The sequence below is a fragment of the Vulpes vulpes genome, chromosome 12 (genome assembly GCF_048418805.1).
Source record: "Vulpes vulpes isolate BD-2025 chromosome 12, VulVul3, whole genome shotgun sequence".
In the NCBI taxonomy this organism is placed as follows: domain Eukaryota; kingdom Metazoa; phylum Chordata; class Mammalia; order Carnivora; family Canidae; genus Vulpes; species Vulpes vulpes.
In genome coordinates, this window is record NC_132791.1 from 181,295,377 (window position 1) to 181,308,300 (window position 12,924).

At 38.7% G+C, this 12,924-nt stretch overlaps 1 protein-coding gene across 4 annotated transcripts in view; it reads right to left on the bottom strand.

Moving 5' to 3' along the window:
- WWP2 (WW domain containing E3 ubiquitin protein ligase 2) overlaps window positions 1–12,924 on the bottom strand; it is a 143,115-nt gene that overhangs the window by 97,947 nt on the left and 32,244 nt on the right. For all 4 annotated transcript variants that reach the window (XM_072731606.1, XM_072731607.1, XM_072731603.1 and 1 more), the window contains 2 exons: window positions 12,351–12,498; window positions 11,884–12,005 (listed from right to left, as the gene is read on the bottom strand). In XM_072731606.1, the coding sequence (XP_072587707.1) occupies window positions 11,884–12,005; window positions 12,351–12,498 (270 nt within the window). The remainder of the gene's footprint in view (window positions 1–11,883; window positions 12,006–12,350; window positions 12,499–12,924) is intronic.

Genomic DNA, 12,924 nt, shown 5'->3' on the forward strand with positions numbered 1-12,924 from the left:
GCATCAAAATAATGACAGGAATAAATTATAACCCAACAAATGAAATAAGAATCCATGAGTTGAGACTGATAATACATACCTACATGCCTAAAAGAAAAGGAAACAGGGCAGCCCGGGTGGCTCAGCTAAACCGCTGAAACAAGTTGGTGTGACAAGGAACAGTTATTTACATAGTCACAAAGTATTACATCTCCCCATAAATTACTTTTTAGTTATAAAAAGAAAATAGTAACTTTATAGTTGAGAACCTGGCAGACAGCACTTTAACCAAATGATCAAAGTTAACGCCATTAACAATGAAACAAGCTGAGTCATGTGCCTCCTGATATGATGCACTGAGAAGGACATAATATTTCTAGAGTGTTCCTGCCAAAAATACATACCCCGAATCTAATCCTGAGGAAAAACCAGACAGAGCCAAATTGAGAGGATTCTACAAAAAGACTGGCCTGAACTCTTCAACAATGATGGTGTCGTGAAAGACAAAAATAGGCTGAGGAACTAATCCCAGATTTAAAGAGACAGGACAACCAAATGCAATACATCATTTTGCATGAGATCCTGGATCACAGGGAATTCACCTGAAGTGAATTTTTACTACAACTAGAAAATATGAATTAAGTAACAATATTGCAAAAATGTTAGATTTCTTGATTTAATTGTATAATGGTAGGTAAGAAAACATCCTTCTTAAAAATGGACACTTAAGTCGATTTCTTATACAAAGATGTATAAGGTTCCCCCAAAGTTTATAGCAGCATTGTCCATAATACCCAAACTATGGATAGAGCCCAGAGGTCCATCAACAGATGAATGAATAAAGATGTGGTGTTTGTATATATATATTTTGTTGTTGTTGTTGGTTGAGTAACATTCCATTATGTGTGTGTGTGTATATATATATACATATATATATATATCTGTGTGTGTATATATATACATATATATACACATACACATACATATAATATACATATATATAATGAAATGTTATTCAACCAACAACAACAAAAAGAAATCTTATCACTTGCAACAACGTGGATGGAACTAGAGGATATTATGCTAAGCAAAATAGATCAATCAAAAAAAATAAAATAGATCAGAGAAAGACAATTATATGATTTCACTCATATGTGGAATTTAAGGAAAGAACAGAGAATCATAGAGGAAGAGAAGAAAAAATAAAACAAGAAAAAGCAGAGAGAAAGCCAAACCATAAGAGACTCTTAACTATAGGAAACTAAAAAAAAAAAAAAAAAAAGGAAACAAACTGAGGGCTGTTGGAGGAGAAGAGGGTGGGGAGACATAACTAGGTGATGGGCATTAAAGAGGACATATGATGTAATGGGCACTGGTGTCATATGCAACTGATGAATCACTGAACTCTACTTCTGAAACTAAGAATACAAAATAAAAAAATTTTTTAAAGAATGATATACATACAGAATATAATAACAGCAATATTAAAAAATGGCATAATAATTTGTATTGAGCATTCAAAAATAAGTATAAGGTTCATAATTTATAATGACTCAGAAAAGAATTATAGATGTATATAGAGATAGGGACAATGTTAAAGCAAATGTATTAAAATATTAACAGTTGGGTGCAGAGTATGGGGGAATTTCTTGTCCCATTCTTGTAAATTGTCTCTGAATTTGAAATTATTTTTTTAAGATTATTTTTATTTATTTTTTTAAGATTTTATTCATTTATTCATGAGAAACACACACACACAGAGAGAGAGAGAGAGAGAGAGAGAGAGAAAGAGGCAGGGACACAGGCAGAGGGAGAAGCAGGCTCCATGCAAGAAGCCTGAGGTAGGACTCGATCCCAGGACTCCAGGATCACGCCCTGCGCTAAAGGCAAGCCCCAAACCTCTGAGCCACCCAGGGATCCCAGGAATTATTTCAAAATAGGGAAGTTTTGGGACGTCTGGGTGGCTCAGTGGTTGAGCATCTGCCTTTGGCTCAGGGCATGATCCCGGGATCTGGGATCGAGTCCCACATCGGGCTCCCTGCATGGGGCCTGCTTCTCCCTCTGCCTGTGTCTCTGCCTCTCTCTCTCTTTCTCTCTCTCTGTGTCTCTCATAAATAAATAAATAAAACATTTTTTAAAATAGGGAAGTTTTTGAAAAAAAATCTACTTCAAGCTACATCTCCCTCCTTGAAAGGAGGACAATCTGGTAGTACCAAGATCTGCAGTGTTAATGAGGCCAGCTACAAGAGAAAATTGAGTCTTACATCCTACCTGCTACCAATTTAGAAAGAAATTAAAATCATCCAGGGGTCAGGTACAGATGAAACATATGCTAATAACTATCAAAGCTGGGCAATGGGGATTCTGTTTGAAAATTCCAATAAAAACGTTTTTAAGAATCAATATTCAAGGGGTGGCTCAGTTGGTTAAGCATCTGCCTCCAGCTTAGGTCATGATTCCAGGGTCCTGGGATCGAGCCCCACATCAGGCTCCCTGTTCAATGGGAAGCCTGCTTCTCCCTTTCCCTCTACCCTTTCCCCCTGCTCGTGCTTAAGCTCTCTGTCAAATAAATAAATAAATAAAATCTTTTAAAAAAATTAATATTCAACCTCAACATCTGGCTTCCACATAGAGACGACTAGAGCCATCCTTAAGAGCCAAACCAGTACTCTGAGTCAAGTACTTCTTGCAGCCACAGCCAGGTCAATATCCTTGCAGAAAGTCAGCCGAGGCTGACCCTTACACAACAGCAGGACTCTAGTAAAGCCCTCGGCCACAGCTACCTTCTGCCAGAGGGAGGCATAAAACACCAGCTGGGTTTCCCAGTCAGCTTTCAAGTCCACCCAGGGGACAACAAGGCTGTGAATGAAGGAAGGAATTGTGTCATGTGGGATAAAAAAACACCAGGCAGGACAAGCACTACCCATCAGGCCTTCTCCCAGGAAAAGCTGTTCTGGGAAGACCAGGCCACAGTGAGAGAAGTCACCTAACATACTATGACCTACTACCCTACGTAACCATATTCATACTTACACACCACCCTGGACACACCAACGAATGCAGCTCCCCAACGAATGCAGGAGCCAAGACCCTAGTGCTGAAATACCTCATGTTAATGACAGCTTCTCCACTCCACACCCCCAGAGCTTTTACATTTATCCAGTCTTAGAACTCTCCCTTGGAAAAACACGGGACTGCCTCCCATTTAGGCAAGGAGGTCCTACATCAAGAAATAGAGTGTCTGGGGATCCGTGGGTGGCGCAGCGGTTTGGAGCCTGCCTTTGGCCCAGGGTGCAATCCTGGAGACCCGGGATCGAATCCCACATTGGGCTCCCGGTGCATGGAGCCTGCTTCTCCCTCTGCCTGTGTTCTGCCTCTCTCTCTCTCTCTCTCTCTGTATGACTATCATAAATAAATAAAAATTAAAAAAAAAGAAAAGAAATAGGGTCTCTGCCACCATCTTGAGGATTTGAACCTCTTCATCTTTGGGAAGAAAAGAAATCAGAGGAAGCAGAATTACTACTACTACCACCACTGCTACTACTTATATAGTAGTCTCAAGTAGCAGGTACTATTTTTAGCTCATATAATCTCAAAATAATGTTTTACAGATCAGGAAACAGAAGCACAGAGAAGTTACGTGACTGTCCAACATCACAAAGCTGGTGGAATCAGGATTCAAACCCACGTAGTCGGACTCCAGAGTCTAAATGTTCTTAACCACTTCTCTATGCAACAGATTTGTAATGACCAGAAACAGCCTTGCTCTAAACAAAAGGCTTTATGAAACATGGCTGGAATGTTATATATCCCGTTTATGCCATTGTCACCCTTGATTTGTTTTTCTAACAAAAAATAACCCACTGCCCTATTACAACCCACATTTTCCATCAGATTTGGATCTGATGTGCCTTACTGCTCCACCCAGCCACACACTCAAAGTGCTATGGCTGGTGCTGGCCAGCATGTATAAATCTTCCAAAATACATGTATAAGAATGTGCATAACAGCTTTGCTCCTGATGGCCCCAAACTGGAAAACAGCCCAGATGTCCACCAATGGGAGAATAAGTAAATAAACTGTGGTATAGTCATATAATAGGAACCTTTACCCCTATAAGAAAACAAGCTAATATTACATGCAAAAGCATGTAGACATTCACAGATACAATGATGAGCCAGGACAAGAAAATGTACTGTATGATTTCACTTATAGAAATTCAAGAATAGTGACAGAAGTCAGAATAGTGATTATCTCAGAATGGGCAAAGGGGTATTGACTAACAGGGATGTGGGAATCTTCTGGGACCCTACAAATATTCTATATCTTGATCTGAGTAGGGATTACACATATATAAACACTCACTGAACCCTATCACTTAAGGTTTGTGCACTTTTCTTTAAAAGAGAAAAATGTGAACATCTAGGGGAAAAAATCAAAGCCAAGTTTAAAGTATGAATGTTTTCATCATTAAACAAGACAAAAATAAATGCACTATAAGCTTTCAACTCATAAAGCTAAAATGATCAACTGACTGGATTAAGAAAAAACATATCTTAAAAAAAAAACAGATCTAGGGCAAATAGTTGAAAAAGTTAAAGTTAAAAATGGAAATATTAGAAACTATGGTATAAATGATTAACCCAAGTAGTCTTGTGAAAAACAAATTAAAAAGCAAAAAAAAGTTAAAGTAAAAATGCTCACATTAGTCAAGAAAAAAATTGGGAACAAATATCAAATATTTTAAATGAGAAAAAAATGAAAAACAGTTTTCAAATAAGAATGCAATTTCAAATCTTCATACTAATAAACTTGAAAAATCTCATGAAACAATTTTTCTCAGAAAATATGAATTAACAAAATTGATGCAAGATGAATCAGAAAAGCTGAACAAACCAATCATTATGGGGTAAAAAGCTGAAAAAGTCATCAAAGAATTATTTCAGAGAAAGCAGCCAGACCCAGTTGGTTTTACGGGTGAGCTCTTTCCTGCACTCATGGAACAGATAATTCCCATGTTATAGAGTCTGTTCCCAAAGTTGGAAAGAGCTTCAATTTACTTTATAACATTAGCTAAGCCTCAATTCCAAAGTTGATAAAAATAGTACAAAACTACAGACAAATGCCACTTATGAATATAGATAGAAAACTCTCAAATAAAATATTAACAAGCCATTTTAACAAAATTTTCAAGGAATTATCCAACATGAGCAATTGGGTATATTCTAGAGATTTTAAGATTGTTACTATTAAGAAATCAATATAAGAAATAGAAGAAAAATCATTTAATTATCCTGATAGAAAAAAATAATAATTATCCTGATAGTTACCATTTTGGGGGGTAAGATTTATCTATTTATTTATTTGAGAGAGAGAGAGAGAGAGAGCATAAGCAGGAAGAGGAGAGAGAGAGACCCTCAAGCTGAGCCCATAGCCAATTCAGTACTCAATCTCACAGCCCTGAGATCACAACCTGAGCAGAACCGACTGCTGTCACCCAGGCACTGCCCTCACCTCCAGTTACATAAAAGATATTTGACAAAAACTCGATGCCCCTCTTGATTTAAAAAAAAAAAAAAATGAAGGGTGCCTGGGTGGCTCAGCAGTTTAGCACCTGCCTTCAGCCCAGTGTATGATCCTGGAGTCCTGGGATCGAGTCCCACATCAGGCTCCCTGCATGGAGCCTGCTTCTCCCTCTGCCTGTGTCTCTGCCTCTCTCTGTCTCTCAATAAATAAATAAATAAAATCTTTTTAAAAAATGATTATAATAAACCAAGGGGAAAAAAAATAAGAAAAGGTCACTAACACCCAACTATACACCCAGAGAAGAGTCATTAGAAGCATGGTTACTAGACAGGGCAGGATGCCCATTCCATTACCACTAAAACAGGGAGTTGTATGTAAAGCAACTAACAAGGAAAAGAACTATAATTATCTCCTAATGTGATCAAAATTATCAATCTTAGAAATCATATGTCTACCAAGAAAACCCAAAAGAAACTATTGAAAACCTATATTAATTATTCAGTAATTCACTGATTAAAAAACAAACAAAAAACCATGTAGAAACTAATAGTCATATACCAACAACACTAAGTTAGGAGACCTAATAGGAAAAAATCCCACTAAAAATAAGATCATAAATATTTTTACAATTTAAGTCTATCTAAAGATAACTTCAAAATGCTTTGAATGACTTTAGAGACACTCCATGTTCCTAGGTAGGAAGAATTAGTATAGATATTCTCCATAAAGGAACTTTACATGAGATAGAATTTCTATGAAATCCGAAGGGATTTGGGGGGAAGAGAGGAGGAAGAGGGGAAGAACCTGACAAAATAAAGTTCAAGTGGTGTTGTCATATACACAAAGTAAAGAAGTAGGAAGATTTTGAAAAGGAGAGAAACAGTGTGACATTAAAACGTGGTAACATTACAACAGCTAAGATGGAGCAATTTTAAAAGTCTAATAAAACAACGACGAAATGGAAAATCCCCATGCAGGCCCAAATATATATGTGTGTGCATGTATTTTATATATGTGTATGTGTATATATGTATGTATGAATGTATACATATATATGTATATGTATATTTTTTTTAGCATAGGCTGAAGGTAACAACTCAAATCAGGGATGATACAAATGGATTATTCAATACATAGTGTAAAGCAATCAGTGCACTACTTGGGAAAATTTAAATTAGATTCCGACTCACAATATACACAAAACTAAACTCATTTAAAGATTTAAATGTGGGGGCACCTGGATGGCTCAGTTGGTTAATCATCTGCCTTCGACTTAGGTCATGATCCTGGATCCCAGGATTGAGCCCCACATTGGGCTCCCTATGCAGTGGGGAGTCTGCTTCTCCCTCTCCCTGCGCTCCTCCCTCCTGCTTGTGCTCTCTCGCTCTCACACTCTCTCAAAGAAATACATAAATTAAAAAAAAAAAAAGAAATACATAAATCTTAAAAAATAATAATTAAATGTAAAAAGATAAAGTCAGGGACGCCTGGGTGGCTCACCAGTTGAGCATCTGCTTTCAGCAGAATCCAGGATCAGGTGGGCTCCTTGTGGGGAGCCTGCTTCTCCCTCTGCCTAAGTCTCTGCCTCTTTCTCTCTCTCTCTCTCTCACTTTCTCTCTCCTGAAAAAATAAATATTTAAAAAAAAAAAAAAAAAGAAAGAAAAGTCACAATGCACAGGAAAAATCAGAGGTGACTATTTACCTGATCTCAGGATGGGGAAAGCCATAAAGAAAAAGGCTACAAATACAAATACAAAGGGTAACAGGGTCAACTACAAGCTTAATATATCTGTTTGAAAAGTAGAAGAAAAAAAAAAACCTTCAAAATTAAAATGAAAAACTGGAAAATATTTACAAAACAAGACAAAGAGAAATCGCCTTAACATATAAAGAACTCTTTCAAAACTAAAAGAGAAAAATGCACACTTTGATATAAAAATGAGCAAAAAAACATTAATAAGCCAGTAGACACACTCTGAAAACATTTGATCTCCTTAAATAAATCACAGCAGCAAAAGGCAAAGTGAAGCTGGGGGAACTTGAGAGACATAACAACTGAATTCAATGAGTAGACCTCGTCTGAATTCAGGTTCAAGCAAACCACTTGAAACAATACTTTGGGACAATGGTGAAATTGAACAGAATTGAACAGGAACTGAGTATTAGGTGGTAATAAGGAATTCACGTTAATATTGCTAGGTGCGATAATGGAATAGTAATTATATAAGATAATATCCTTTTTGCTTCCTCTCTGGGCTCAGGTCTAGTTTGTGCTGACATAGCTAAACGCACCAAAGTCAGAATCGTTGGTAAATGTGAGACCCATCATGGTGCCTCGCACAGGAAAATGGTGAAAAAGACTGAAATAAGTCAGCATGCCAAGCACACTTGCTCCGTCTGTGGCAAAACCAAGATGAAAAGACGAGCTGTAGGGATCTGGGATTATGGTTCTGCATGAAACAGTGCCTGGTGGGGCTCAGACCTAGAGCACTGCTTCCACAGTCAGCAGCCATCAGAAGCTTGAAGGACTTGAAAGATCAGTGGAAGCTCCACCATCTGAAACATTACTGGCCTATAATAAACAGGTTAATTTAGGTAACAAAATAAAATTAAAAATATATATATCCTTTTTCTTTCTTTATAAGACACATGCTGAAGAATCTAAAATACTAAAACACCTGTAATTTGCTTAGAAAGACTACAATCAAAAAAATAGATGAAGCGAATCTGGCATAATGTCAATTATCAAATAGGTATGTGTGTGTGTGTATATATATATATATATATACACACACACATATATACACACATATATATACATATATATGTATATACGTATATACACACACACATTTTTTTTTTAATAAATGAATCCAATAAAGACCAAGAAGCAATAGAAACCAGCAATCTTGACCACTGCTGATGGGAGGGTAAATTGGAAGAACCTTTCTGGACAGTAATCTTGCAATATGTGTCCAATGCCACAAACACATGAAAAATGCTTATATCCAGCAAACCCATCTTGAATAATTTATCAGAACTATCGAATAGACATAAAGATAAAGTGTATGTTTACCATAGCATTATTTATGACTATAAAATACTAAAAACTACCCCATGTAAATCACACAACCATCTGAAAGACTACTACCAGGCAGTCATCAAAAACTACACTTTGGAAGATAATTAAAGCTATTTCAACATATTGTGGGGGTTGCCTGGGTGGCTCAGTCAGTTAAGCATCCGACTCTTGGTTTTAGCTCAGGTGTGATCTCAGGGTTGTGAGATCAAGCCCCACATCGGGCTCCACACTCAGCATGGAGTCTATATGTAAGACGGTCTCTCCGTCTCCCTCTGCTCCTCCCACTCATGTTCTCTCTCTCTGAAATAAATAAACCTTTTTTTAAAAAAGCTATTTCAAGGGGATCCCTGGGTGGCTCAGCGGTTTAGCACCTGCCTTTGGCCCAGGGCATGATCCTGGAGACCCAGGATCAAGTCCCACATTGGGCTCCCTGCATGGAGACTGCTTCTCCCTCTGCCTGTGTCTCTGCTTCTCTGTGTGTGTCTCTCATGAGTAAATAAAATCTTTAAAAAATAAAATCTTGAAAATCTATTTCAATATATTTTATGGTGTAGCAGCTATAGTAGTTCCTCAAAAAAATTAAACATAGTTTTACCATATGATCCAGGAATTCTGCTTTGGCTACTCAACCCAAAAGAACTAAAAGCAGGGACTCGAACACGTGTTTATACACTCGCTTTCATAACAGCATTATTCACGATAAGTAAATGGTGCAAGCAACCCAAGCATCCCTGGACAGATGAATGGATAAACAAAATGTGTATGTACAGAAAAGGGAACATTATTTGGCCTTAAAAAGAAAGAGATTCTGATCCTGCCACAATGTGGAGGTGCCCTATGGACATAATGCTGAGTAAAACAAGCCAAGTATAAAAGGGAGTCAGACCTAGAGCCTGCTTGAGATTCTCTCTCTCCTCCTCTGCCCCTCCCCGCACCCACTCTCTTTCTAAATAAATAATTAAAATCCTTTTAAAAGGGGGGCAAGTATTTTATGATTCTATCTAAATGAGGTATCTACTCAGATGCATAGAGATAAAACATAATGGTAGAGAGGTGGAGGGAAGAAACTGAATGAGTGATTTGATGGGTAAATGATTTGAGGGGTGCCTGGGTGGCTCAGTTGGTTGAGTGTGTGCCTTCAGCTCAGGTCATGATCCCACAGTCCTGGGATCGAGTCCTGCATCGGGCTCCCTGCTCTGTGAGGACCCTGCCTCTCCCTTTGCCTCCCTCTCTCTCTGTCTCTCATGAATAAATAAATAAAATCTTTAAAAAATAAAAGAATTTGAGTCTAAAGTTCTGGAGACGCATGGTGGCAATGGTGGTACAACAATGTGAAGGTACTTAATTGCCACTACACTGTACACTTAAAAATGGTTAAGATGGGAAATTTTATGTTAAGTGCATTTTATCACAATTAGAAATAAATAAGTAAATAAAGATATATTTAGGGGCGCCTGGCTGGTTCAGTCAGAAGAGTGGGTGACTCTTGATTTAGGGGTCATAGGTTTGAGTTCCAAGATCCCCATGTAGAGATTACTAAAAAAATAATAAACACACTGTAAAAAGAAGATATATTAATACATTTCAAAAGGAAGCATGTTGCAAAATAATATGTTTATGTATAGTCTCAATTTTGTTTCATTGATATCCTAAATATTCATATTTGCACACAGGGAAAAGAAGTTCAGAAAAATACATATCAAAATGTTAATAATTGTCCCTAAGTACTGTGGTTTACAGAATTTCATTTTCTTTGTGTGTCTGTGTTCTGTGTAATTTCCAGGTTTTCTACAATTATTTTTATAACCAAAAGCAAAATTCTGATGACAGAACAAAAAAAGGAGAAAAAAAAGTCATACTAGTTGCTGACCTTAATGTGAGAATGTCCACAAGTGTATTTCCAAATGACATAATAAATGTAATCTTCCTTGATAACCAAATTATAAAAGGCATATTAGAGTGAGGAGATAAACCATCAAGGACTTCCTTACAGAATTAAAATAGAGGCATATTCCTGATTTTAAACAATTCCTAAAGCTGGAGTGGGTTCACCACAGCTCTGTGTGCCCAGCAGAAGGACCAGAGGAGCCCCCAAACACCACTTGAGTGGCCTGTCAGAAAGGACAGGCTCAGGGGGCACCTGGGTGGCTCAGTGGTTGAGCATCTGCCTTTGGCTCAGGGCATGATCCTGGGGTCCCAGGATCGAGTCCCACATCAGGCTCCCTGCGTGGAGCCTACTTCTCCCTCTGTCTCTGCTTCTCTCTCTGTGTGTATCTCTCATGAATAAATGAATAAAATCTTGAAAGAGAAAGAAAGAAAAGAAAAGAAAAGAAAAGAAAAGAAAAGAAAAGAAAAGAAAAGAAAAGAAAAAAAGAAAGAAAGAAAGAAAGAAAGAAAGAAAGAAAGAAAGAAAGAAAGAAAGAAAGAGAAAGGAAGGAAGGAAGAAAGGAAGAAAGAAAGAAAAAGAAAGGACAGACTCAGAAAGAAAAGACTCTTGAATCAAGGCGGCACTCACCCTGGGACCCAATGCTCCCCACCCCCACACCTCTCTTAAGTTAAATCCACTTTCAGAAAATATTTTCTAGACAGCAGACATCAAGAGAAAAAGGAGCCTTTCTTTCCGTGGCATTCCCTCACCACATATGGTACTGCTCTCAATAGAGGCTTTATGAGGGAGGGTCCAGATACCACAGCCACGGGTTATGCTACTGACCACAAGCACCATAAAGAGACGTCAGGATTTACATTTCCATGCAGCAGAGGCACCCTGAATAATTAAGACAGAGCTTCCATCACATTCCAATATCCAGTAAACATTTACGGAGTGCCTACTAAGCACAAGGCACTATTTGTAACACCATCCCCCCCCTATACACACAACACACACACACACACACACACACACGCAGCTTCTTTCTTCTGCTCGAGGACTCAGACTAGGAAAGTAATGATTTAGGCTGGAGGCATCGGACAGTGTGATTCCATATGTCACATGCCTCCTGGATTAGGAAAAGAAGAGCAGAGGCAGAGGGACACATCAGAAAGGATCAAGGGGACTTATCATCGCATCCCATCAGTAGGCCCGGGGACAAAGGAGGCTGAATCCACAGTGCAGACCTAGAGGAGCTCTCGCCTTCCTAAAAGGGGAACAGTCCCTGTGGCCCCTGTGGCCCCTGGGCCTGGAGGAAACTGCATCACCAGGTCTATCCATGCTGTGTTAGAGAAATCCAAGCCTTCCAATTCTTCTCCCCACCCCCACAAACGAATCGCATCCGCCACCCCTTCATCATACGTACTTTTGCCTCCATTGTTCTTCAGGACATTAGAGAGGTTGACAGAGGCTGTGCCTAGCAGTTCATTTCTCAAAGTATGGCAGCTCCAGACCTTCAAATCTAAATGACTCTGGGCTGTGACATTCCTGGAAAACAGATACTTGATTGATCAAATCCGAGCATACTGGTCTCTCACAACTTAGGAGAAAACAGATAAACCTACTGCTGACATCTTGGAGGGAGGGAGAAGCTTCAAACAGGAAGACACTCACGTGTGTACTCTTTCCCCCACCAAGCTGACCCTGTAACCATCTAGCTAATAATGAACGCTCTGTGAGCTCAATGATGTAAAAACACCTGAAAAGAGGTCCCTTGGGTACCAAAGGCAGAAGAGTTAGGGGCGTCACAGGAAACCTGTTCCCCCGCAACCCTCTTGGAACACCTTCTCTCTTTCCCCCGTGTTACTGCAAAGAGAAAGGACTTTCTCTTACAAGATGATGATCTCATTCCAGAGAAGCTCGGAGCTCCCGATTCGCTTCCCAGTCTTCTTGGTCTCACTGGGGAGTCCATCCACTGCCACCTCCACAAATGAGTTTATTCGAGGTTGACGATTATGCACCTTGGGCTTTGCTGACACCACTGGACAGGAAAGGAAGGAAAAGTAAAAAATGAGTCCCAGGGCTCCCAGCTGCCCCCCTGTGGCAGAGGTTCTCACTCTTTTTTGTTGTTTCTTCTAAAAAATAAGTTTTGGAATTTTTCTGATCCTAAAAAAAATTACTTTTTTTAAAATGTGAGGATATCTTAAAAATATGAGGCATAAGAAAAAAAAAAGCACTCCTCACCTGAAAATACTGGGATAATTATCATTAAGATGTTGGCAAATCCAGAGTTTCCAGACTCTCATCTTTTATGCCCCCAATTCTTTAAGAATCTTCTCCTCCCAAGAATCAATTTGAAATGGCTGCAATATGAGCCAATAGTATAGGCGTGCCATAATTTAGTTAACTATTCTTTCAGTGCTGAATAATTGCTTCCAACTTTTCACTCTGGGAAAATCATCATGAA